The following is a 25,415-nucleotide window of genomic DNA, read 5'->3' on the forward strand; positions in this document are numbered from 1 at the left end:
TGGAAGGAAGGTGACGTCCACGTGATGTAAACCAACAAAAACAAATGTCCAAAGTCAGTTATAACTATTTTACTACTATCTTACCATTACTCAAAATATATGAGCATTATTCAAAATATAAAAATAATAGAGAGAAGATAATTATCATGCATGGCAATAATACTCCATGTCTCCCAAACTAGAAAGAGCAAATGTAAAAATTATGTAGTGACATGTATTCTAGTAGGTAATGGGAACTACAAACAAATATCAAATTGTAATATCAAGAAAGTAGCATATCCATCTATCAAACAATCCATTGTCATCTTTATCATTACCTCGAATTTATCAGTGCATTTATCTTAAAATTCTCTGCTTTTAGTTACCTAGTAATTGTTGGAAATTGTATCCTAAATGTCAATCGTCAGCATGTTGATGATTGAATTTTGTAAATAAATTGACAAATCAATAAAGTATTTTTTGACATTATTCATCATTTTACATCTTCAAATGAACTCTTATATGATGAAGTCCTTAGGACTTATTAATGATAAAGGAGGATTTATCTTCGAGTCCTTAAACTAGTTCGCGACCAAATGATATGTTGTTACAAGGACGACAGCATTATCAAGATTAGGTCGTTGTGTGACATATACGTTGGTTGTCCTCTTAACCAAGGAGTGTGGAGACACTGGTATGCCACATATGTGAAGTGTAGGAGTATATTTTACTGAACGTGACCAATTCTGGAACGCTCTACTGTCAAGAGATGTTCCGAGTGAATATGGATATAAGTTTGGCTCTCTGACCTGAGACCACAACCTGCGACTAGCAAGCAACTCATTGTATTTTGGTACTGGACTGCCTGAATTTTTAATTCAGTGACGGAAGGTCACTGGGTGCAGTCAAGTACTTGCGTAGTCAGTTGTAAGTCGAGATGGAATTGACCCCTCCTGAAAAATAGGAGATAATGTCTTGTGATTAATTTAGCAAAACCTTGGCCAGGATAATCCTAGTGAGGAGTCACAGGATATCTAAAGTTAATCACATAATGGATGTACTAATTATAGAGTTGACAGTGAGCTCTAAGTCATCCTGGCATTAGGAATCAAAGGGATTGAATTATACAGTAACCATAGTTCAGGATTCCAGAATATTTGCTTCGCACATATTCGGCCTATCCGGACATCGGGTACCATTGCTAGATGGTCACATCGATTAGTGTAGGAAGTCGTTCCTATACTACCGGCTTAGGTTCGAACCTATGAGGTCACACGCATAGAAGATTCCTGATTGATCAAGAAGGCTGATGAATGATTAAGAATCATTCAGGGATAATTTGGTCAATTCGATTGGTGAATTATCTTATAAAATAATCAAAGTAATTATCGGAGAATTAATTAGTAATTAGATTGCTAATAAACTCAATTGGATTGAGTAATTAGACTAAGGATGAATCAAATTGAATTAGATTCAATTCTGGGCTCAATTAGGGTTTTTTGACCTGATTGGATTAGGTCTGAATCAAGAGGACTTAGGTTGACCAAATTAAATTAGATTAAATTTATACTTAATTAAGGATTGAACTAATTGGATTAGGTTCAACACATGGTAATTGGATCATTCTAATTGTTAGTATTTAATTAAATTAAATGGGTTTGATCTGAAACTGTTCGGATCTTGAAATCCACTTGTCACATATCCATGCATGGCACCATAAATTGATTTTTAATATGATTAAAAATTAATTTAATTTATTTAATGGTGCCATGGGACACTTGGCAACATCAGGGACCTCTTTCATCATTAGATGGGTCAAAATGGAGAGATAAATTCATTAAAAGAATTGGATAAGATCAAATTCTCTCTTTTCATGACATATGTCATCCTTATCTTTATGTCACTTCTAATTAAGGTTGAATTTTGAATTTAATCACCACAAAATCACCACGTGACCCTATGGGGCATGGAAATTTCGAAATTGAAAAAGGAAAGAGGCAACATGATGAATGGTTTAGATTAGATCAAGCTTTATCATGTAATGGCGCATAAACTTGAATTTTGAATTCAAAATTCAAAACCCCACAAAATCCTTCCCAAATATGGGATGGTTGGCATGAAGTTAGGGGGGATAGCAACATTAAAAGGACCTCCATCAACTGGTGGTCGAATTCAAGAAAAAAGAGGGAAAAAGAAGAAGAAAAAAGGAAAAAGAAAAGAGAGGAACCCTAGTTCATGCATGGAAAAATTCTGCATTCAATCTAGTCGATTTCTTCCTCCTCTAAGTCCATCGCGCCATTAGTATTAGGGGTCCCTGATAAGAGACTTTAGATCAGATCTAAGTCCTCTTCAATCCCTCCAAACCTTTCCTCCAAGTTCTTCCAAGAAGGCGGTTCAAAAGTTGATAGCGTTGGGAAAATCAAATTTCAGCCTCAAGAAATTCTGCGCAAGCTAGAACTTCCGCAGGATTGGATCTCTTCAGGAACTTCGCGTGTACTTCTCGTAGAGGCCATTCGTGTGCGTGGCTGCGAAGTCAAGGATCAGATCCACAACTTTCATCCATCATAAAAGTTATTAATCTAGCATTAATCATTTATTATGGTGTCAAGATGTAGGTCCGATTCTCTGAGGTTTTACCCTCTTTTGGGGCTCCTCACGGAGATATCTCCAAAATCCATTCTATGGATATTCGGAGATTAATTGGAATAGAGTTCTTAAGTTTCATATCTGATAGTTAATCATGCATGAAAGTTTTAGCATAATTGTTTAAATGATTCCGGCATAATCCTATGTGTTCTTAAGGTGCTGATTTTTAGATTTGATCTTATAAGCATGCATGAATTAAATTGTTTGATTCGATTTTTTCTGCTGCATTTTTGAAACTTAAAAAGAACTACGTATGGCTTGATTCCCCTTATGAAGGGGTACGTAGGCAACCCGATCAGCTTCTGCCATGATTTTTATAAAAAAAAAATCAGCATGCTTAGCACCGAAGAACCTAGGGTTCACTTTCAGTAATACTCTATCTCCTCTTCCAGGCATGCAATATTACAACAGCAACAGTTCTTAAAGATCATGGCACTAGGATCTTGTTAGATGTAGGCCCTAGAAGCCAATCTGGCTGACACATTATTAATTCTGAAACATAATTTTGTACTTAATTTTATTATTATTAAATAATAAAAAGCATCTTTTTCATTCATATTGTTTATGTGTCTATGAATCGTTCAAGGAATTAATAAGATGATGATGCATATTCTCAAGAGTTGAGAATTTTGAGCCATGTATCATTAGTGATTAATTTCTAAATGCTCCTGATTGATGGATCATCACGAGGACGGAGATCGATCCGATGAGATCAGTGCACACATTGCTTTTCTTGTGGATGAACGAGACTCGAGTCCATAGTGTGGCGACACTGAAGTAATAGTGCAGGTGCTTGTTAGAGAACAAGGGTACTAAGTGTAACCAAGATAAGAAGTCACTTGGATGTCTATCTACTCATCAGTGACTTGCTTGATGTTGCAGTAGTGTGACTGTTCCTTTAACCTGTAGTGCTTCGGCTACTCACAGTGAGGTTATTGTAGTTTGACTGCACGTATACATGGTCTCTAGACATATGGGACTATGCAGTGTAGATTGGCTGCAGTAGGTTCACTGTAGGAGTAGGGTATGCACCTATATGGAATCTATTGACCTTGATAGATAAGAAGAGATCCTATGTGATTTATAAAACTGAGTTCGTAAGACCTCGGCCAGGGCAGTATATATAGTGGAGAAAGAGTTTTCCACTCTCGAACTTAAGTCGAATAAATTTTGACATATGATAGACGATGGGGTTTGACTAGTTGTCCATGACCTCCGTCCTGTAGGGATCCACAATAGTAGGACTATATCATACGATAACTGCATCTAGAGGTTCATCATTCCATTCTGCTGGGTAGCCACTACATGATGCTAGGTGTCACTGGTGGATGGTGAGACTCACAGGGAATATTTTGATGATTGATAAACCTTGATGAGTTGAGTTGGAACTGTTCCAATCCATTGAAAGAAGTTTTCAATGATATTGTGATAGAGATCGCAATATATCTCACTACCAGAGGTATTGACCGATCCGATGGTTGAAATGTGATTATGAATCACGAGTAATCAATTCGATTGAGAATCAGTTGAAGAAGGAACAATGGAAATTGATTAATTGGACTTAAACACGAATCCTACTTGGAGTAGGATTCCTGGAGTCCTAATTGGATTAGGACTGGGAGTCCTACTCTAAGTAGGATTCCTACAATCCTAATTGGATTAGGAATTCAAATTCGAATTAGAGTCCTACTTAGAGTAGGATTCCCAAAGTCCTAATTGGATTAGGACTTCGGATTCAAATTAGAGTCCTAATTGGATTAGGACTAAAATTTAAATAAGTCCTAATTGGATTAGAATTTCTTAAGTTCTAATTAATTATTTATCTAATGAATCTAAATGACTCCTAATTAGGTTAGGATTAAAGAGTTCAATTGAGTCATGGTTCATTCGAGTTCTAATTGGAATAGGACTAGCATTAATTAAACCCAAAATTGGTTCACCTTTGGACTAAGCCTAATTAGATTAGGACTTAGCCACAAGAAGGCTTCCTAATCCTCTTTAGGGGAGGACTAGGGCTAACCAAGAGGAAGGGGCTCATTCTTCCTTGGTGCGGCAAACAAAAGGGGCCGGCGCCCCTCTTGGAAATTTATCAAGGAGCCCCTACTTTGTAGGAGCTCCGCATGCTATTTAAGAGGAGGTGTGGGCGGCATCTAGGGCATTCAAGCCCTCTCCCTCTCCAAGCCGTGGACCCCTTCCTCCTCTTGGTCTTCGGCCACAAGCAAGGGAAAAAAGAAAGAGGTCTTGGCGGTCCTCCCCTCCTCCCTTCCTTCTTCCAACGCAAGGGAAAGAAAAGACTGCATCTAGCCTTTGGATCTTCTCTCTTGATCCCTTCTTCCTCTTCCTCCTCCCTCTGGCTTTCAAGAGCTGATTAAAAGGGAGGTGATCAGCCATCAAAACAAATCTCTACAAGGGAGCTAGCACTCCGGGGAGATTGGAGCGTTTGGATTGGTCCTCTGCTTCATGTGGATACCCGTAGAGGCCAGACATGTGTGCGGCTTCAAGCGAACCTTCATCCTAAACCATGAACTTCAGTTTGCGGTGATCATCTACCCGCACAAGGTGAAGATATGATCTTCCTAATATTTTAAAAGGTTTTTAATCCTAATCTATCTACGAACGGTTTTTGAATAATGTTCATGAGATGAACGTCGATCCCGCGCATGCAACTTCCGCTGCCATCTGATTTTTTTAAAAATTTCTGCGGCATGGGCGGATTTCCAACAGATCTGTACTACTAACTCTTCACTTTATCTTTCTTCTAGCTATTCGATGTTGATGGTATGCCCACATGTCCTAACCCTACTAAAGGATGTCAACACAGTCCAACCCTTCCACAGGATGTCCACAGCGTGCAGATCCCCTTAACAAAGAATTTTCTGGACAACAATACCTAGAACGAACATAGAAAACAAGATAACAAACAAAGGATTCCCCTTCCTTCATATGAATCCACCGTTAGATCGCACAATGGTTGCTTCGAGATCTATGCAGATGGATGAGCGAAAAGATTCAGAGTGCTTTGAGACCTGTGTAGACCGCAATCTAGCGGGCGACGTCGTGAAAGAAGAACAATCATTCTTTCGCACAAGAACCCATATGGAACTCGCCTAACCTACTTTATTTAAAAAATATCTTTTGATAATTAACTTTTGATCTTCTCTTGTTTAAAAATTTTCAATTAGGTTGTTTAGATTCATATAATAATCTAATATAATCGTGCTATAGATCTCTGCTTATGTGATCTCGATGGATTACATCATCACATGATAATTTTCGGAAGAGCATCCTTCATTTGGCACCAAATTTCTCGTTTTGAGAGGCGAGAGAGTGGCTAGGCAACCTCAGTCTCGGGGAAGGGACGCTGGAGACGGCTTTGATCACCGGTGCTGGCACCTGCCTTCTGGGTAGCGACGAAACAGAAGACGCCACCTTTGGGTACAGCTGGGAGGTGCGAATGCCTTGCCCTAAGGGATGCTTGATGTGTCATGGGTTAGAGCTGCAATGTCATCAAGAGGAGGATAGACGTAGAGCTGCTTCGCTTTATATTTCTTGGATGAGCCCCCGTCCCGTGGTGCAGCCAGCCTCCAACCTCACCCGTGGCCAGTCTCATCAACCACACGGCAAGCGCCATCGATGATGGTGCCCGATATTATCGATCGAGTCAAACTGCTGTCTCAACTCAGATTGCAACGACTCCAGAGTGGATTGGATCGCCTTAGACTTCTGATCGATGATTCGCCTGGCCACCAACCATGGCACGAAGCAAAGCTGCTGTGTTCCCCATCACCGGAGCCTCTCTGCCTCCTTGCCGTCGAAGCGCACGCTCTTGTTAAACTTGGATCCCCCCACCCAGCCAGGGCTTGCATCGCCCATCATCGCCCATGACCAACCCTTGCCACCTCCGCACACATTCCCCGAGGCGTGCCGGCACCGCCTTCAGGCTTCGCGAGGAGGAACGGGCGCCCGCCCGTGCTTTGCCGGAAGCCCATTCGCCACATCCTTACCTCCATGCACATCCCGCTCTCGGACGCAATGTACTCGGACATACTTATTTTGCTGAGATATTAATTTGTCCTTTGACATTTTGACTCTATGCAAGCCTTGAAACTATAGGCATGGACAAAGGGCTCGCACGAACATAATTTACCTAGTATGTTCGAGAAACCATCAAATTTGTTTATAAATGATCTGGAAATCCCGATCATCCCAAAAGCAGTCGTTTGCTAGCTATAGTGATCAGGATTATAATTTCGTTATAATTAAAAACAGACACAGCCATTCCACATTTTGGGTTTCAAGCCCAACAGAGTTATAAAGAAAGTAGGCCACAAGAAAGATGCTGTAAACGGATGCATATATTTTATAAGAGGTATATACAAAACTTGGAGTCAGTGCAAGGGACTTGCTGTGTTGATAAACATGTACGAGTATCAATCAGGTCTACCTGTAAGCAAAACATATCAGCTAAAAGCAGCAGCACCAGCCATCACTCACATAGTACAGAGCATGCTAAGTATTTATAACGCAATAATAGACTAAACCGGGTGTTAAGAGATCCTGGAACGATATCACAGTTACCAAGGGCTGGAAACATTCCGCTCAATCTGGACCGCACCACAATCAAGAACAAGCACCAAGAGAAAGCAGACATTGCTCAGAGTTCCGCAGCTTTCGTATGGATACAAACAATAGCTGAGAGTCTGCTTGAAGTAGGAGGTTACTTCCAGAGTTTGATAAACTTGTCATGACTTGCTGAAGCCACCAATCCAGTTACATTTGATACTGCCAAGGCTGCAATCAAACCCTCGTGTGCCCCAAGAGTAATGGTATTGTTCTCAGCCATGTCCCAAAGCTCCAATGACTGCAGTGTCCACAATTCCAGTAGACAAAATGGTCAGCGAGCCATCAAATTTCTTCATCGTTCACAAATTAAAAAGTACGAAGTAATAAACTCGGTTAATATAATAGGACCAGGAGCATCTGAAGCTTTCCAGAAAGGTAGAAATTAAGGGGGCAGGGAAATACACTTATCTTATTTCTTTTTCATTTCCTCTGGGTGCAAAAATAAACACCAATCATATTAGTCATCTAATGATGAATACTAAATTGAGTTATACATCTCTAACTTGCTTCATTTTACAATTCGGACTGGTATCAGACCAGAGACAAACAAGAAAAATGTGTTTGGTGGGCCATTTTTGCTATGCTTATGACATCTAATACGATAAGTGAATCGAGTTATACTGCTAATTTGTTACATGAAACATCAGTTGTAACTTCATTTAAGACATTAATTTGGATGTAACAAGCGAGGACAACCACAACAGGGATATCTTATCATAACCAGTCTTCAACCTATTACTATGATATACATAAGTTGCCCATCGTAGATTCAGTGATTCCAGAACACAGTTGTGGAATTGCTTCTCATGCCTAGGGCCGTCATTTGAGAACATGTAAGCATCATTAAAACTAATAATAAAAGAGTTGAGAACCAGGACTCCATTCATCAGTAGTGCTAAATCTCGTCGAAGAGTAACAAATTTACTTCTTTTTAAAACATTTTTTGTTACATGGCATTGTTTTTTTCTGGTCTGCCATGATCATCTTATAGATTATCTGGAGATTTTTTTTTTTTTTGCTAAAAAAAAAAGAGGTAGGGGGGAGGAAGGAACAAGCCCATCCCCGCGTAGCAGCCCCCACTGGGCTCCCGCCCCGCCAGGAGAATGTTCGATGCGGACAGAAATGGCCGTGTGTTGGGCACCCCGACCGGTTTTACTCATACCCTCCCCACCCGTGGGCCCGGCTCAGCTACTCCTCTGAGCTCTGGCTCGAGTCCCACGTGTGAGTACGTCACACCCGGCACCACCCCGGCTACTAGCGGTTCAAGAGCGGTCCTACACCACAAGTCCAAACAGTGGCCAAAGTAGTGAGCTCCGGTCCACAATTTAATCGTCGCCGCAGCGATTCAAACTTGGGACCTTATGGTTAGAATTGCTGCCCAGTACCACTAGGCTACCACCTTGGTGGCGATTATCTGGGGATTTTGCAAAGAAAAATTCACCCTATTTACACTTCTGGAAAAATTAGTATTTTCACACAGTCCATTTTAGATTTTGTCGTAGATAATACAGGCACACATTTAGCTCAATCAGACATGTAATGGTTGCAATCATAATAAATGTTGATACACAACCACCAAACCTTGCACCATCTACTGACAGTTGGTTTATGGAATCTCATGAACCATTAATTTCTGTGTGGGACCGCCTCTAATGCAATCTCAAGCAAATACATATCTTCTTCTAAACCTCCATCCAAGTGGCCCGATGTTTCCCCTCCTACATCCTTTTCAGTGAACTTTGTTCGACATTCGTATACCATTTCAATTCTCCAGCAACTCCAGCAGCTTCTCTTAGACATTGAGTTCTCAATCTATCCTTTCCAGTTTTATCACACATCCTAACATTCTCGTTTTCACTATCCTTAATTTGTTTATCAAACCATCTTTATTACAACATATGGATCAAAACAACATTGCAAACCTTGTTGTCGTCCCATGAAATTCATTTAGAGCCACCAAGGTTTGCATTGATAACATAATACAAAGCACCTCTACACTTCATCCAACCAGCTCAAATCTTGTTCATATATCTTCACCTATCACTCCATTATTTTGTCTAATATATCCCAAATTATGATACATTATCACTTGGGAATGTCTCTGGACCATCAATCTGATCGGAAACTCATTTTCGTCTCTATTTTCACTAAAATTGCATTCCGTACGGTCTTTTTTTTTCTTTTCAAGTATTCTTCCACAAAATCTAATTTAGAATTTGGTGTACTTCTAACCAACCAATGCTATATCATTTGCGAATAGCATACACTAAGGCATATCTTCCAAAATAGTATCAATAAATTCATCTATAATGGGTCTCAATAGACATTGGTATAGTGCCAATCCCTAGTGCAGTCCTCGTGTCACAAGAAATACATTCTATGATTTCAATGTACAGCTTATGATACCCTTCCTTTTTAAAGGCCACCAAATTTTCTTTTTAATACTGCTCATCCAAGTCAATAAAGACTATAAAGTCTTTTCCCTCTTCTCTATTTCGTCTATCAATTGACTAAGTAAGAAGATAGCCTCTATTCTTGGCCCTTTAGGCATATCTCCAAATTGGTAGGGTATGCCCCGTACTACCTAGTTCGGGCTGGTACGGCGAATCATGATCCTACTTTGGATAAATAGATATCACAATACGTCACCAATCATCCAATATCCTCTTGGTTTTCAAAATATCATTGAATAACTTAGCAAGGCAAGTCAACCCAATACCTCTCATAACTTGCCAAATCCCAAAAGGTATTTCATGTGACCCTGGTACAGATTGATGGACATGTAAAAATGTTGTTATTGCAGTCAATGCAACAAATTATAATAGTCCAATAAAGTCCCAAATTGACCATTTCTCTCTCAGAAAACTAAAAAATTAGCAATTTGCAAAAATTAAAGGGAAGTGGATTTTTAATTCTACAATCCATCAAATTATTTCCAACACTTTGGTATCCAGACTAACTCATTAGACAATTACAGTATTAAATCATAGGGCCAAAACAAACCTTGAATAAACATCAATGTACACAAAAAGCATTTGCATGTGCAGTCCACAAACACCAAATAATCATAATCACAATGCTGCACAGAAATTTACCTAGTTTAAACTAAATCAAACCAGCATGCCTATCCCTTTAAGTTACGAAAATTGACAAAAAACACTTGTGAAAATCAATTGCAAATAAATACCCAAGTAGAGGACTTGCCTGGTAACAGCCAATGACAAGCAAAGATGGATAAGTGGGGTGGAAAACGCATGAATGAAACTTGCTCCCATTACAGCTCAGCTCATGCACACATTCACCTTCACTCCCTGAACCAAGTGACCACACCCTGACCGAGTCTTCACTAACAGAAGCCAGAAGCTCACCCGAAGGATTCCAGCACACAGAATCAACATGTTTCCTGTGTCCCTGTAGTTTGGCAACGATGTCATATTGAAAACTGTCAGTTCCATGTCTAACAAATTCACATGCAAACTGGAGTACCACTTATGCAAATTTACACATTGAGAATCACATATAATCATCTGGAATACAGTCATACATCAAAAAAAGGATAAGGATACAAATGACACAGCAGCTTAAATTAGCTAATTTCTAATTGGCTAATTCCAGATGTAATTTCAAGAAATTTAGTTATAAGAAACTTGCTAAAAAGTACAACAATGCATGCTTTTGCCTTCACCATTCCTTTCAATTAAAGATACTCGCAAAGTATAAGAATAACAGCTCACCAAGAGGCAATACATAACCGTGTACTGCAAAAGTTTTACCGCTTTACACATAATCCAAAGGAATAGAACAAGTAGATGTCATTCAGGTTGTATTACACCAGTGTATGGATTCTAACATGCAAACATGTTCATGGGCATAACAGGCATGTTTGAAAATTAGGAAGCATAAATTGAATGTATGTGGCTTTGCATGGAAACTGATAGAACTCTGGCAGAAAGAATGAATACATCAACCAGGCAATTCTTGACTTTGTTTCACCTAAACCAAGAATTACTGTTCTTGGGACTAGAATTCTGGTCATGACAAATGGTAGTTTTCAGATATTATTAGGACTAAATTACGAAGATCTCCAGAATGTTATCAAGGCTAAACAATCAATTTTCCATACATTATTAAGAATAAATTATGAAGATTTCCAAATTGTGCAAAGGATTGACCTTCGGATAGATGGATAAACAAAGAGATTAATTCATACTAAGCCTTCAAAAACGAATAATCAAAGCTACCACAGTATTTGAGTCGAAAATATGGGTAATGTTGAGAATGAAAAACCAATTTTCACAAAACAAAATAGTTGATTTGCAAATAGATTAGGATATCAATTCTAAATAAAATAGGAACATTCAATACATGGTTTCATGAAACACAAACATTTTGCCAGAAAAACTTGATGTGATACTTCCTCTTCCTGCTTCAGGCATTTTAAAATCAATACCAAAAGATCCACAACTTACCTGTAGCATTTGCCTGCAAGCCTGTGTCTCTACATCTAGTATGGAAATAGTGTTGTCAGCAGCGGCTGCAAGATACCTTCCCTGACGAGGTTGAAATCTCATTTGGGCTGTTCCACCCTGCAAGTACATGAAAGGATTCAATGAAATTGTCAAATAATTGAAATTTTTCATGGAAAAAAACAAAACATTGATACAACAAAAAAAACTGAATTTTGTGAAAGAAATTAAGCACACAAGTTATAGCACTATTTCACACCTTAAAAACTCTAACACAGCTACCATTATTGATGCTCCAATAACGTATTTCTCCATCACCATCGCAAGAGCATATGAGATCTTCTTTATTTGGGTGGAAGTCCAGAGACATAACCGATGCTGAATGGCCCGTAAAAGTACGAAGTGAATAGCCTGGCTGTACATCAATTCAGTTAACTAATTTGTCTAAAAGTCAAGTGATGCAAACAGACAACACTAGCAGATAAGAGAAAAGGTAATCTGCATTATACAGATACATGTACAAATTAGAAGTTCTCGTGTAAAGTATCCCATAACACAACCGGTTTCCCCTGCTCTCTGGTCGTAAGTGTTAAATCCACACAACCTTGGGGATGACTCGTCAGGATTTTAATGAATTTTACACCAAGAAGATTCTTCAGCAAACATAAATACTAGAGTAGTTTCAAACTGAAGACCATAGATTCACGAGCATATTAAATGGAAAGATAATATGCTGAAAAAACTGTTAGCAGGTAAAATGAAAGTGAATTTTGTAAAACTCATCTCATCAATTAAAGGCTGCGTTTGGCATCGATGTCACTTTAATTTTAAAAAAAAATGGGAAACATGAGTTCTATTTCCATTTCTTTTTTTCCAAATTCCTGACAGCAGGAAACATATATGGTTCGCTCTCTTTTTGTTTTTTTAATAATTACAACAAGAGGAGCCACTGGACCATGTTGAGGCTGAGAGGCAACACTAGGAAGAGCCAGCAGGCAGCTCGAGTGCTGTCGGTGGCCTCGTGGTCAGGAAGCTTGCCCAGGGTCTCGAGGATAGAGCGAGTTTGGATGACATCGGAGATTGTGGCAGCCATGGCTGCCCAGATGGCTGCAAGAACGGCAGGCAACATCATCGTCGCCGATGGGGAGCTCATCGAGGGCGTAGGGAAAGGCGGAGTGGAGGAGGTCAGTGGCAGACTCGATCGGGCCATCGGCCAGGTGGGAGAAGCTAACGTGCTCAACGGTAATGACATGCTCAACAACATGCTCGAGGCAAATATGGGAAGGTCAAGCGGAGATCATGGAGAGGTCAGGCTGATGGGAGAATTGTGAAAAGCCAATTTTGAAAAAAGTGGAAGTGAAAATTTTTCACTTTCAGTTTTTCCAAAAGTCGTTTATAAGAAAAAAGAAATGAAAATAGGGTAACCAAATATGTTTTCTACAATTGGATTCCGTGTTTCCATTAAAAAGGAGGGAAGGAGGGGGGGGGGGGAGTACCAAACAGTGCCTAAAGTAGTTCTTGCATGGTGGAATCAAAACAGAGAACTGTCTTGAAACCAATTTGTGCTTTACTAATAAACACATCCAGGGTAACAGTATTTGGTAAGTCGGCCTTGAAAAATGACTTGCAATGATAAACATCTTTGAGTATGCTATATCATAAATAACTTGGGAATTAGAGAAATATGTACAGATTAGGTGGACAACTGCACAACAATAATCTGTTTCTCCACATTCATCAATAAAGATTTGTGTTTGGATTCCTGTGCTTTTACTGCCAAGCCAGCCAGTCATCCTGAAGATGTACTCCTTACAAGCCCACTTATAAGCCAGATACAAGCTTCTCAACCACTAAAGTGTCAGATCCTTAACCAGACTTTAAAAAATATTCCTACAGAGTTCTGCATACAAACCAAAATTTATGCATCTTTTCCAATACACTCTAAAGACATCAATCTTGTGGTATCTAATTTAAGTCGAGAAGTTATCCTCTAATTTTCACCTCTTTAATACCTGCTGATTGAACTCCGAATCCTATTTAAGGTATCTAGTTTTTTGCCTCTTAAATCAATTCTGTCAAGATATCAGATTCTTGTGCAGAAAGCTGTAGACAGGCCATGATGTCCGCATCTTTTCCCCAAACAATATAATCATAATCTTGTAGCTATCTTCAATTTGTTAAGTAAGGTTATAAGTTTTGTCATCTTGTCTTTCCCCTCTCAAATGCCTGTTCACCAAATTGCTCAACATGCAGTCCAGACAAGAAGCACACCAGGATGTAACTCTCATCCTTCCACAACCCTAACCTCCATATACATTATAAATAAATCATTCCAAATAGAACTTGCAGTTAAGTAATAAGTGCTACCATGAAAATAAAATTGCTTGCTTCTTTTTTATCCAACTAGAGTTAGCTCTACAAATCTTCTTCGCTAATTATTCTTGGCTATCTACAAAGTCCTTGCAAGCTCTGCCAGATCCTTTTTCACACTTTTCTCCTTGCTTTGTCCTCCATATATGCAAATCCTAACCTCCTACAATATATTCAATCCTTCTCTATCCTACATAGCTTTCCCATATAACTATGTTAACCTTCTCATTTATGCATCATTCACATTGTTTGCTTGGACCTTCTTTAGTGACCATCGTTTTTGAACCATACATATATCTGATGAGCATTATTCCGGTTAGATAAATTTTCACTCGCAACACTGAGACTTACATCAATTACTTAACAATACAAATGCACCTCCTGTTTTAGGTACTTGGATTTAATTCTATTTAATATCTATCCAATTATCCTTTTTCTTAAGTCACAAAATGACTATGCTTTGGTATCTAGGCTCATTTTTATTAGGATTAAAATAAACCTATACAAAATTCTGTCTTTAAACCTAAACTTTAGCCAATTACCTTTAATATTTTCCTTAATTTTTCCAGCTTTCTATTCAACCAACTGCTCATCTTGTCAACACATCATATATAAACAAACAAAATCGATGATCATCTTCTTGAATACAAAAGACGTTTACCCATGCCAAGAGACAATAACTTGGTGGTGACTGTCTGGTACGGCTAGAACTTCACTTGTCCCACTACAACTACTTTCGATGCTTGTCAATGTGCATCTCAACAAGCTCAATGTACCTTCCCAGAAGACAAACAAAGTACCTCATTCCATATTTATCGTGTGCTTCTCCAAGTTGACAGAACATGCATAGATTGTTTTATTAAGCATACCCATCAAATGCTTAAGCAAGAAAATGTACCATATCTAACTTCCTTTCATAAATCTCATTGGTTATCTGAAATAGCCTTACAGACTCCATCTAATTGCAGTCAAGCACAAAACACCACGTACAACAAAACCATCAAATGGCAACAAAATTGAAGCCCTCTTTCAAACTCTTAACATGTTGAAATCTTTCAATAATGAACAGTGGAATATAAATGAATGCAGCTTAAATGAGCTATGGTTCTCATAAAAAACAGTTGGCTATGATTCTAACTAAGATACAAAGCTCCTAAATGGCTTTGGCACATACCAAACAAGAGAATTCAAGAAAGAATGACTACTGTACTAATATGTGGATGACTGTAGTCTAACATCATTCAACACCTGAAACACCAGCTGTAATAGAAGCACATTTACAGAAGGAATGGATATTTTATGGAGTCTAACTGTTCGAAGTATATCTTCATGACAACTCATAAGACAGAACAGGTAGAATTCCTTCTCAATGACAAGCAGGGAGCACCATTTACATGGAGCAACAAAAGATGTAATAAACAACAGATAATAAAACTAAACATAAATAATTAAGAAAAAGTTCGAGTAATGCAAGTTGAACAAATAAATTTCCAAACAGAGTGTTTGTAGGAATTTTACGAATAAGCATGAAAAAACAAGGGCATATGCTACTCACGTTATCAGCATCCCAGACCCTCACGGTTTTGTCAAAAGATGATGTAGCCAGACGAGACATGCTTGGGCTAAATCGAACATCAGTAATCAGCAAGGAGTGTTCTTCCAATGTAGACTTTGGCTTTAGAGTTTCAGTGTGCCACAAAACAGCCTGCATTAAAAAAATCATTCAATGATATTGCCAATCCATCAATTTTATATTAATACCAGAGTAAATCCCAACCAAAAATGTGACAACATTTTTACAGAAACAAAGTATCCTCTGTTTGGTTCTGACCTTCTTATCATGGCCTCCAGTTGCAAGCAGTTTTCCATCGGAGGAGAAGTGGCAACAAATGACTTTATTTGTACTTGCTCGGGCCGATCTAATCTCAGTAAATGTAAACCCTGCCAGTGCAGCTTTAATGACATTAAATACAATTTGAACTGGAGAAGATTAAGCACATAAAATAGAAACAATTATATCACTCATCTTATCTTTTTATAATAGAACAGAAAAAGTTTGAATCTTTTAAACAATGGGAAAAAAAAACAAGCAGCACCTTTGCTGACATCCATACTGCGACCAACTGTATCCCTTGGGTCTGCATCATCATGAGATAAAAAAGACTCTACATTATCATCCAAAGATCCATCCTCCACAAAGCGGTCCATGTCAGCCTGCAATTCAATATCTTTATCATCCCACTGCCAAAATGAAGTGCTAATGAGGGTCTCTACTAGTAAAGAAGTTAAACTTTCACTAATTTACAAACAAGTTCCAAGGTGCTTACTAGCTGGTTTGATGGTGACGTTAGAGTTCCAGTTCCTTCAGAGCCAAACACAATCAATGGCTTAGATGACCCACCATTATGTTGCAATTGTGGCATTGATATCACGTCTCCTGGTGTGTGAGTAGATGGTGTTGAGGGTGCTGAGCTTGGAGAGGGTCCAGCAGTGTTTGCAGTCCCTGAACTGTTGGCAGGACCTGAGGAAGAGACAGGCTGCTTTCGCTTGCGCCCGCCTTGAGTCTTTGAAGCCTGACATTCATAAAAAGATAACTGTGCTTGAAACCTCAACAAGCATGTAATCCAAAACAACTCCAAATTATCCATAGCCAAGAGGTACAACTTAGAAGTAAATGTTTTTTCTACAGATTCTGGAAAGAAGAGACATAGAAAAACAAGAGTTACTCGGTATTATTCTAAGATCAACTTACACTAGCTTGTTAGCCTGCAATTCTTTTAAAAAAATCCATTTTTTATTATTTTTATCCAAATTACTTAAAAAAGTCGACCAGCTCAAATGATTTTATTGCTGTCAATGGCGTAAGGCCCCAAATTTATAAATTTAATTGCTGTAATTATTCTCATAGATCATTCAATTACGATAATTATTCTCATAGAGCAATCAGAATAATACACACACACACACACACACACACGCATATATTAAGCACCACGTTAGCAAATGTTACACGTGTCAAACAAGGCTCTCACACACGCACATGGATATACTGACCCAGTATATCCAAAAGATTATAAATGACTTTTTTGAGGTACCGGCCAGATAAATTTAACATGCCACTTTTTTGCTTGTTTTTGTCTGGTTAAGAAGATAGTCACCATTTACCCAACCCTAACCAGTATCAAAAAGGGCTATATCCAATTCAAACTCAATGCAACCAAACCGCAGGTTGGGATCTCAAATTTGGGTTATTGCTAGGTTTTGACTATGTTGGGTCGAAGTAATTGCATTAGATTGGGTTTATGGATAATTTAGATTGCCGAAAGGTTAAAATAACTTATATATTCTCCAAATTACAAATTATCTTTCAATATAGGGGTCAGATAAGTTATTATGATCAAGGTTTTAAATCTCATGGGGCAAGGTTGTCCTCCCATGAAAGAAGACGTGCTGCCATCTCACCCCGTTGTGACACTTGAGACAAAGGATGTCCCCAAACATGCCGATTGGGGTGCTGAAACAATGGCAGGTCTGACACCTACCCCATCCCGATGTCCCGCAGGATGTCCCATTGGGACTTGAGTCCTTAATTACAAATATTTATAACCATGGTAAAAAAGCTATAGGAGATGTTTAACAGAAGCAGCTGTAATGTAAGATAGCCTAAATGGGGCGTATGCATTTGTTTAACACTAAATCAGGTTCATTATCACCAAAAGAAATCAACAAAAAGGAGAACTATCGTTAACCCATCGCTAAAGCCGCTGGTCTCTTACATAAATCAAAGTAGAAGGATGATAAACTATGACCGTGATTACAAGAAATGCACCCCTAAATACTAACTCAGGTGAGGAGTGAGACATGCATCCCAAACATATAATATAATGTTTTATCAGAAAGAATACCAGAAAATAGGAAATGACTTGAATTTTTACACTTCATAGACTATGATGACACCATTGGTAATGGTAAGAAAACACTGACAACATCTACAAGTCATATTTGAGATATCATTACTGAGTCAGCACAGAAAAATAAAAGAGGAACCTGATCAGTTCCTCTAAAGGAGCTTGACATGCTTCCATCCACTGTAACATTGCCAGTACTGAGCTTTTCTTGTTGAGGAAGAAGGTGATTTGAATTTTGTGACTGCTGACTTGAAATAGCATGCTGCTGAAGCAGCTGGTGCTGGCTATTACTTTGCTGCTGCTGCTGCTGTTGCTGCTGTAGCTGAGCTATTTTCTACTAAACAAAAATAAGAACATAAGATGGTGGAAGACAATCTATGAAAGATAGACATAAAACAAAACATAGATATGCGGCTATTTCTTCAGAACAAACAATATGCAGTTACACAACCATTAGGAATGGCAGCTTTTATTTTCATTTTTATAACAATGTAAACCCACAAATATATAGGAAGTACTGAGAACAACAAAAAAGAATCAAATCTCCAGCAAATTAAATTCCAGAGTCTTAATTCATGGTTAGAAGTTATACTAGTTGGTGGGTGGGTAAGAGGGCAAGCCTCGGGGCAACAGCAAGGTTGCTCCCCGGGTTTGATACACGGAAACAGCATCTCTGTGCATGGGGCATGGCTATGTACATCCAACCCTCTCCTGACTCTACAGTTGCGGGAGCCTTGTGCACTAAGATGCATTTTTAGTTAGTAGGTGAGTAACAGTTAGGGGGGACAGCTTCATTTAGAGTCATTATCATCATGCTCTTTGTCAGTAACAAAAGTCGCTGAACAACAAACAGTACGACAACAGCGTACAGCAGATATAACCAGATAATGGTCTCTAATTAAATGCTTTTGTAAAAAATCCTCATTTTCATTTCATATTTTCATAATGCACTGCCTAATATGATAATTATAGGGATCAGGGAAGACTAGACGGCCTGTATACACTTGTGGCCAATGACACAAGTGTGATAGAAACCAGCTTTTGCAGGACAAAAACAGTCTGGAATGCCAAACAGGGGAACGGAACATGGACATAATCACAGTTGACAAATATGCTCATGTGATGATTGAAAAGTTTGTCATGCTGTAGCAACAAGATGCAGCATTATAAAAAAAACAAAAACTCATGCTTCAACAATAAAATTCATATTCTGGTTAAAACATATTAATCATGATATCTGCAGATGATTGACTGTTTCATGATTATACCTATCCTATCCACAAAATAAGCAATGAGGTAAAGCTTCGAACAAGTAAAAGCACCAATATTAGCAAGGATTAGAGGTGCACCTTGATTAGCATATCTGTATCTGCACGAGGAATAACAGAGCATGGAGTTTGCATTGGAGATCCAACATTTGGAATAACATCAACATTGTTTGACTGACCATCCTTCCCAAGAAGCATGTTTTTATTGTTCAGAAGCATTCGTAGCCTTCTGGTGTCAACATCTCCAGCTGACGGGGATGTCAAATTTTGCTGTGCCTGAAGAAGTAACTGTTGTTGGTGTGGACTTAGAAACTGAAGTTGATGAAATGGTTGCGGGGACTGCATAAATGATTTTTGCTGTTGCAGAATTCCTGAACGGAGTTGGTCAAGTCCCTGGAAGAAGTAAGAAAGAAAAAAATAATAAACGGCGTACAACCAAGCCATGTTGCATGGTTAAGAACAGACATAAATCAGAAGTGCGAGTCAAATTTGAGATGGCATAGACTCATAATAACATGTTCATGCAAAAATCAGAAGTGATAGTCAAATTTGAAATGGCATAAAACTCAAAAATAACATGTTTCATGGTTAGCGATCTAAATCACTTTAATAAATGGCACCAACTTGTAAGAAAAACAAAGGGGATTTCATGAAAGGGTTTTTCCACCAAATAGAAGTTTAGTGGCTCTGGATGCTGTGAAAGAGAATCTATAGGAGAAATCAAAGGTGCCTAAGCTCAAGGTAGTGAAATGATATATACCCAAAGTTGCCTACAAAGACACTTTAGAGCTCACACTAAGCTCAAGGTAGCGAAATGATACATAACCAAAGGTGCTTATATAGAGACTTCAAAGCTCAACAGTTTTTTTTTGGGCAAGGGGATTGAAACCCAAAAACAACACTACTTGCATTTGCAGAATAATGTTTGAATATGCTATAGAACCAATCAACGAAGTGCTACAAGTGTCCATATGCAAAAATAAAAAAAATAGACATGGTAGTAAGCAAATTGTGCTTTAAGGATATGTGAATCTTTCACGCACAAGGGCTTGGAATCTTGGAAGGTAATATCATAGAATTTAGAGATCCAGGAAAAGCAATTAATTGTAAGCCAACAAGGAAAACAGAATGAAAAATGCAATGATTATCCATAATGGTTACCATACAGTACAAAGGACCAAAGAAATTTGCATATATGGTATAGTGAATGCAGATTCCCATAAAAGCAGGCCACATTAAGGATTTGCTTAAAATTTGCCATAATTGCAAAAATGCAATAGAAAACCCTGTGGCATGCATTGTTTAGGAATATCTGTTCACATATTCAACTAAAGAAGGAGACAAATTGGTTTTACCACAAGAGAACAAGGCAATCAAAGTTCGTGAGTATGTGGAATGCAACATTGACTGACATTAAATAAGAAATGAAACACATTCATCAATTGATGGTCAAGAAGTCAAGAACTACCATAAAGAGATTACTTACATCACCTTCAACTTATATTTAAGGGGGAAAATAAATGGGCACAAACTAAAATGTTTATAGTGAAATTAGAATAAGACAAATGACGTGGTGGAAAGATGACAGTGGGATGTTTTGCGACACATCTAGGAGATTCTACTGTAGCTATACATGCATTGCACAGATTATAGAGTTTGAAAATAATGGAGGACATACAGAACATGAGAAAGAAAAACAGATGAAATTCACAAATTTACATATCATGAAAATAAAACTTACTGTAAGCGGCCATCCTTTCAAAGTCAAATTGTTCCCAGTTTGATTAGACCCTGCGATGATTGCAATCACTGTTATTATACAGCCTAAGAACACAATAACCTATATCAACCTTTAAAACGCTTCAAACTGCAACTGAATAATATATCAAACTCAAGTGATAAATAACGCAACTGACATAAGACTTATAGTTCATGGCCCCTAACTGGAACAGTTAAATGACAACACAACCATAAGCTTCAAGGAGCAAATGGACAATGACAGAGCACAAGCAAAAGTACAATTACAGGATAAAACTAGAAAACAAGCAACCTGCCAAATCTTAATTGAAACAAAGTACTGAAAACATTACACAATTCATGTAAACATTTGAGAATGATATACAGGTATGGTACGCAAACATGGTTATACACATTTTAGTTATGTAAACAAATTAAAATGACCTAAAGAGTTTAGAATTTAAACAGCTACTACCTGGAATTCCAATTAGCGATCCATCAGGACCTGCAGCTCTCGGGTTCAAAACTGGATTCATCTCAGTCTTGATATCCTGTCACATATTCAGTCACACCAGCAACAACATAAACAAAAACAGTAATTACATCACACTAGAGACCAACCTGTGTTGATCCAGGAAGTTGTTGGTTCCTAGCCTGAACCTGCTGCAAAGCCCCCGATAAGCCTCCAGATGAACCATGCAAAACTTGGCTGAGATGAAAACATGATCAGATGGCAGATCTAGAATAGTTGTTTGAGACATTTCACCCATCTCTCAAATATGTGCAAATGCACAAGTATAAATGCATATATATTTTATCACAATCACCAGTAGAGAAGATAACACTAAATGTGATAATTTATACTAATTAAATAATGGAATGTCATGCAGGATTTAGGACCAATACCCTGAAGGCTGTCCAGATGTTGCAGCTGACTTTAACATTGATGCATGGCTTGGATCCCCTAGCTGACCCACACTTTCCCCAAATCTTTGCTGCAATTTAATTGCCCAGATGACAAAATATTGATTGATAAGCAAGTAAATACTATTTAAGCAAAGAGAGAAAGAATAAACAATACATGTCAGGCTAGAGGAATACCTTCATAGATGTGTCATCCATAGGATCCCTTTGAAGTGGCAACTTCAATCGTTCCTCGTACATTTTTGCTGCCAAGGCATTAGCAGTTCCAGGACTCTGACGGATTAAAGAATCACTGCCAACCAGCCCATTTGCAGTGCCATTTAGAAGATGAGCTCCCTCTCTACGCTGTTGTTGCTGCTGCTGCTGCTGCTGCTGATGCTGCTGCTGGTGCTGGTGCTGGTGCTGCTGCTGCTGCTGGTGGTGGTGGTGGTGGTGGTGGTGGTGCTGCTGCTGCTGCTGCTGCTGCTGCTGCTGCTGCTGCTGGTGGTGCTGTTGCTGCTGCTGCTGCTGCTGCTGCTGCTGCTGCCTCTGTAACAGAATTTGTTGCATTTGAATATGTTGATGTTGTTGCTGCTGCTGTTGAGGCGGCTGCTGCTGCTGCTGCTCTCTTGGTTTAGCATGTTGAGTCTGCCATTGCAAAAGATTATGGATGTTGATGTCCAAAATGTAGTAGTCTAAAACTACCAGATCAAACATGGCCTATAAAAGAAAAAAGCCTATAACATGCATAATTATATCAGCACACCTTAGAAATTGCAAACTTCTTGAGACAGAGAACATCTTTTTGACAGTATCGTTTATCAAACACATTACATTGCAATACCCAATTTTCCTTTCAACGTGAATAAAAATAGAGCGAAGAAGATATGAAGCAGCCATACAAACACAAGCATTTGAACCAGAGACCAGAGAATTATCATCTATTATACTCCTGATTTGGAATAAAAAAGATGACTTACTGCAACGTGAAAAAGCCCACAGCAGTAAATGCTACTCGGTATACTATAACAGACGACAGCATCCAGCAGAAACTACAGAAGGGGAACCAAACAGAGAGATGATGAAGTATTGCTGCTTACATGCCTAGAACGAAATCAATGAACGATGCACTTTTAAGCATCTCGAAATTCCATTGTGGTGTAATGAAGCCAAATCAGTGATTCTACAAGGTTAAATAGATGTTCAATATCTGATCTGTTAGATGCATAAAGACAGCCCGAGAGGCATTACCGTCATAATTAGAAAGCGTACGCAACAAAAGTTCGTTCGATTTTAGCAATAATCAGCTAAAGAAAACAAGCAACATGTTACCAAAAAGCACTGCATGTAACCTTTTCCCTAGATAAATAATAAACAACTTACAGCATATAACTGCACAATCTTGCCAAAAAAATAAAGTATATTTTTTACCAAAAAAAACAATGAAAGGCCAGAAAAACTTGCCTCTATGTAAGACGCAGCGACATCAGAATGCTTTTCATTTGTCCTTGCAATAAATATATCCCAAAAAACAGACCACCACTCGAAGAGAAAACCGCCAGGAGCATCAATTGCTGAAAAATTAGGCAGTCATGGCATACATCTATTTCATAAAAGAAAATCCAGGTACAAAGAAAGTACTAATAACCTCCATGGCTTCCCAAAGTTTCACTGCAACTTACCAACGGGATCAGAAGATACCTTCCCTTCAGCTTGGAAGGCCTTTGCGGTTGCTTGCAGATTTCTCTTAACTAAATAATCATAAATATACACATCCAGCCTGTTTTGAACATTCCACAGAAGATTACAGAATCAGTCATAGAGTAAAGAATGGCTAATACAGGGGGAGAGACATGCCAAGTGCAAAGAAAAAACGGAAAGAAAGAACTTATTTCTTAAGCAAAAACCTACAGGAATAGAGTAAAACAAGAAGTACGGAGGGATGGGGCAAAAAAACCCTAACAGGAACATCAACGGAATGATGTAGCAGAAAAGAAAAAAAAAAGCAAGGATATTTTAAATTCCCCGTTGCTTGATGCGAAAGCTACAAAGAGTCCACCAAAGAAAAACTTCGGAACTTGCAGTCCAAGATAAAAGGAATGCACGAATCCAATAAGGACCATCCAGAAAATTGATTCTAAATGGAGAAAAAAAAGGGACAAAAACGTTACAAGGAGCAACAAAAATGATTTCCTTAAAACAATAAAATATTTTGTTAAAACTGCACCAAATTGCCCTAAACCCTAACCCCAAGCAAGAAAAGACGCTGAAACTCTCAAAAACTCGGTTCTTGAAAGAGAAAATGGTAAAAAGATTAAAACATCGGAAAAGAATGGCGAAGCCCTGGAACAAAATCCGCACGCGCACTTCAACCCCATCGAAACCCTAGAAGACAACCCTACAATCTCGGTTCTTAAAAAAGAAAATAGTAAAAAGATTAAAAAAATCGGAAAAGAATGGCGAAGTCCTGGAACAAAATCCGCACGCGCACCGCAACCCCATCGAAACCCTAGACGACAACCCTACAGTAATGGGTACCAAAGACGCAAGAAAAACTCCGTCAGAAAACGGCGAAGGAGACACGAAAACTGGATAACCAAAAATCTCGAACACTAAATATACAAAACGCTACAAAAATCCACAACGAAACAGAGATTTCAAAGAAGCAACCGCGTAAAAAGCTCACATTTTATCAGCCTCCCAGTTGTTCTGCGACATGATTCCCACCAATCCAACCGACACAATCCTCTCCCCCCGCTCCTTCTCTCTCAAAACCCTCAATCGCCGAGCCGAGAGACGCCAGAGAATCCCCAACCTACTCTTCTACCACCTCCTCGAATCGGATTCCATCCAAAAAAAAAAAAAAAACTCAAACACCGTCTTCTTTTTTTTTCCTTCTTCTCAACACTCCGGACCGCCGCTCGATTCCTTCTCCTTTAATCCAAACATTCGATTTCCCAAACCCCTACACCGATCCCTCGGAAAGAAGATAGAAAGAGGTCAGGAAAGCAAAAGAGGGAGAAACCCAAAAGAGACGCGCGGCGAGTTAAAAAACTTGATAGGTTGTAGCTGACAGCCGTGCCCTATTTATAATAAGGGTAAAAACATTGAAATAAGATAAATAAAAATAAATTATTGCTTCATATTTGAACTCCACTCAGATACGTACCCTGGCTCGTGCGTGGGACTATTACCACATACATTGGAGTAACGTTATCGGCCCAGGCTTTGTAATCTTATGCGGGCTGAAATTTCTATGCGCGTGTACTCCATCCGGTCGAAAAGAGTGTATCGTGTCCGTCCATTATTGGCTTCTGGTGTAAATTTCAACGGTAGATCTTGCATCCGCACAGAGATTTTTATGCGACGGAACACAGGCGCCGGTTACGAAGAGCGATACACGGTAGATACAAAATACGGAAATATAGTTAGGAGACTAGAAGCTAGTATCTGCCGCTAAGTCTAGCGGACGACTGCTCGAAATTAAACGGCGCCGTCTAAATCCGTCGAAGTAC

At 38.8% G+C, this 25,415-nt stretch overlaps 1 protein-coding gene across 3 annotated transcripts; it reads right to left on the minus strand.

The window, feature by feature from the left end:
- Positions 1–6,960: 6,960 nt before the first annotated feature.
- Positions 6,961–24,954, minus strand: LOC103722721 (transcriptional corepressor LEUNIG). Of its 3 annotated transcripts, none has more exons than XM_026810620.2 (18): positions 24,587–24,954; positions 23,583–23,680; positions 23,365–23,474; positions 22,099–22,548; positions 21,904–21,992; positions 21,619–21,706; positions 21,473–21,539; positions 21,002–21,051; positions 19,342–19,653; positions 18,132–18,326; positions 16,412–16,657; positions 16,181–16,325; positions 15,916–16,025; positions 15,640–15,789; positions 11,974–12,129; positions 11,718–11,834; positions 10,453–10,659; positions 6,961–7,486 (listed from the first exon to the last, which is right to left on the minus strand). In XM_026810620.2, the coding sequence occupies exons 1-18, from the start codon at positions 24,616–24,618 to the stop codon at positions 7,343–7,345; spliced, it is 2,766 nt and encodes a 921-aa protein (XP_026666421.2). In that variant the 5' UTR covers positions 24,619–24,954; the 3' UTR covers positions 6,961–7,342. The 3 variants fall into 3 exon arrangements, with proteins under 3 accessions (XP_026666421.2, XP_017702060.2, XP_017702059.2); XM_017846571.3 differs by having other exon boundaries at positions 16,181–16,298; positions 21,473–21,548; XM_017846570.3 differs by having other exon boundaries at positions 21,473–21,548.
- Positions 24,955–25,415: the final 461 nt, after the last annotated feature.

Source organism: Phoenix dactylifera, unplaced genomic scaffold (genome assembly GCF_009389715.1).
Source record: "Phoenix dactylifera cultivar Barhee BC4 unplaced genomic scaffold, palm_55x_up_171113_PBpolish2nd_filt_p 000480F, whole genome shotgun sequence".
Lineage (NCBI taxonomy): Eukaryota > Viridiplantae > Streptophyta > Magnoliopsida > Arecales > Arecaceae > Phoenix > Phoenix dactylifera.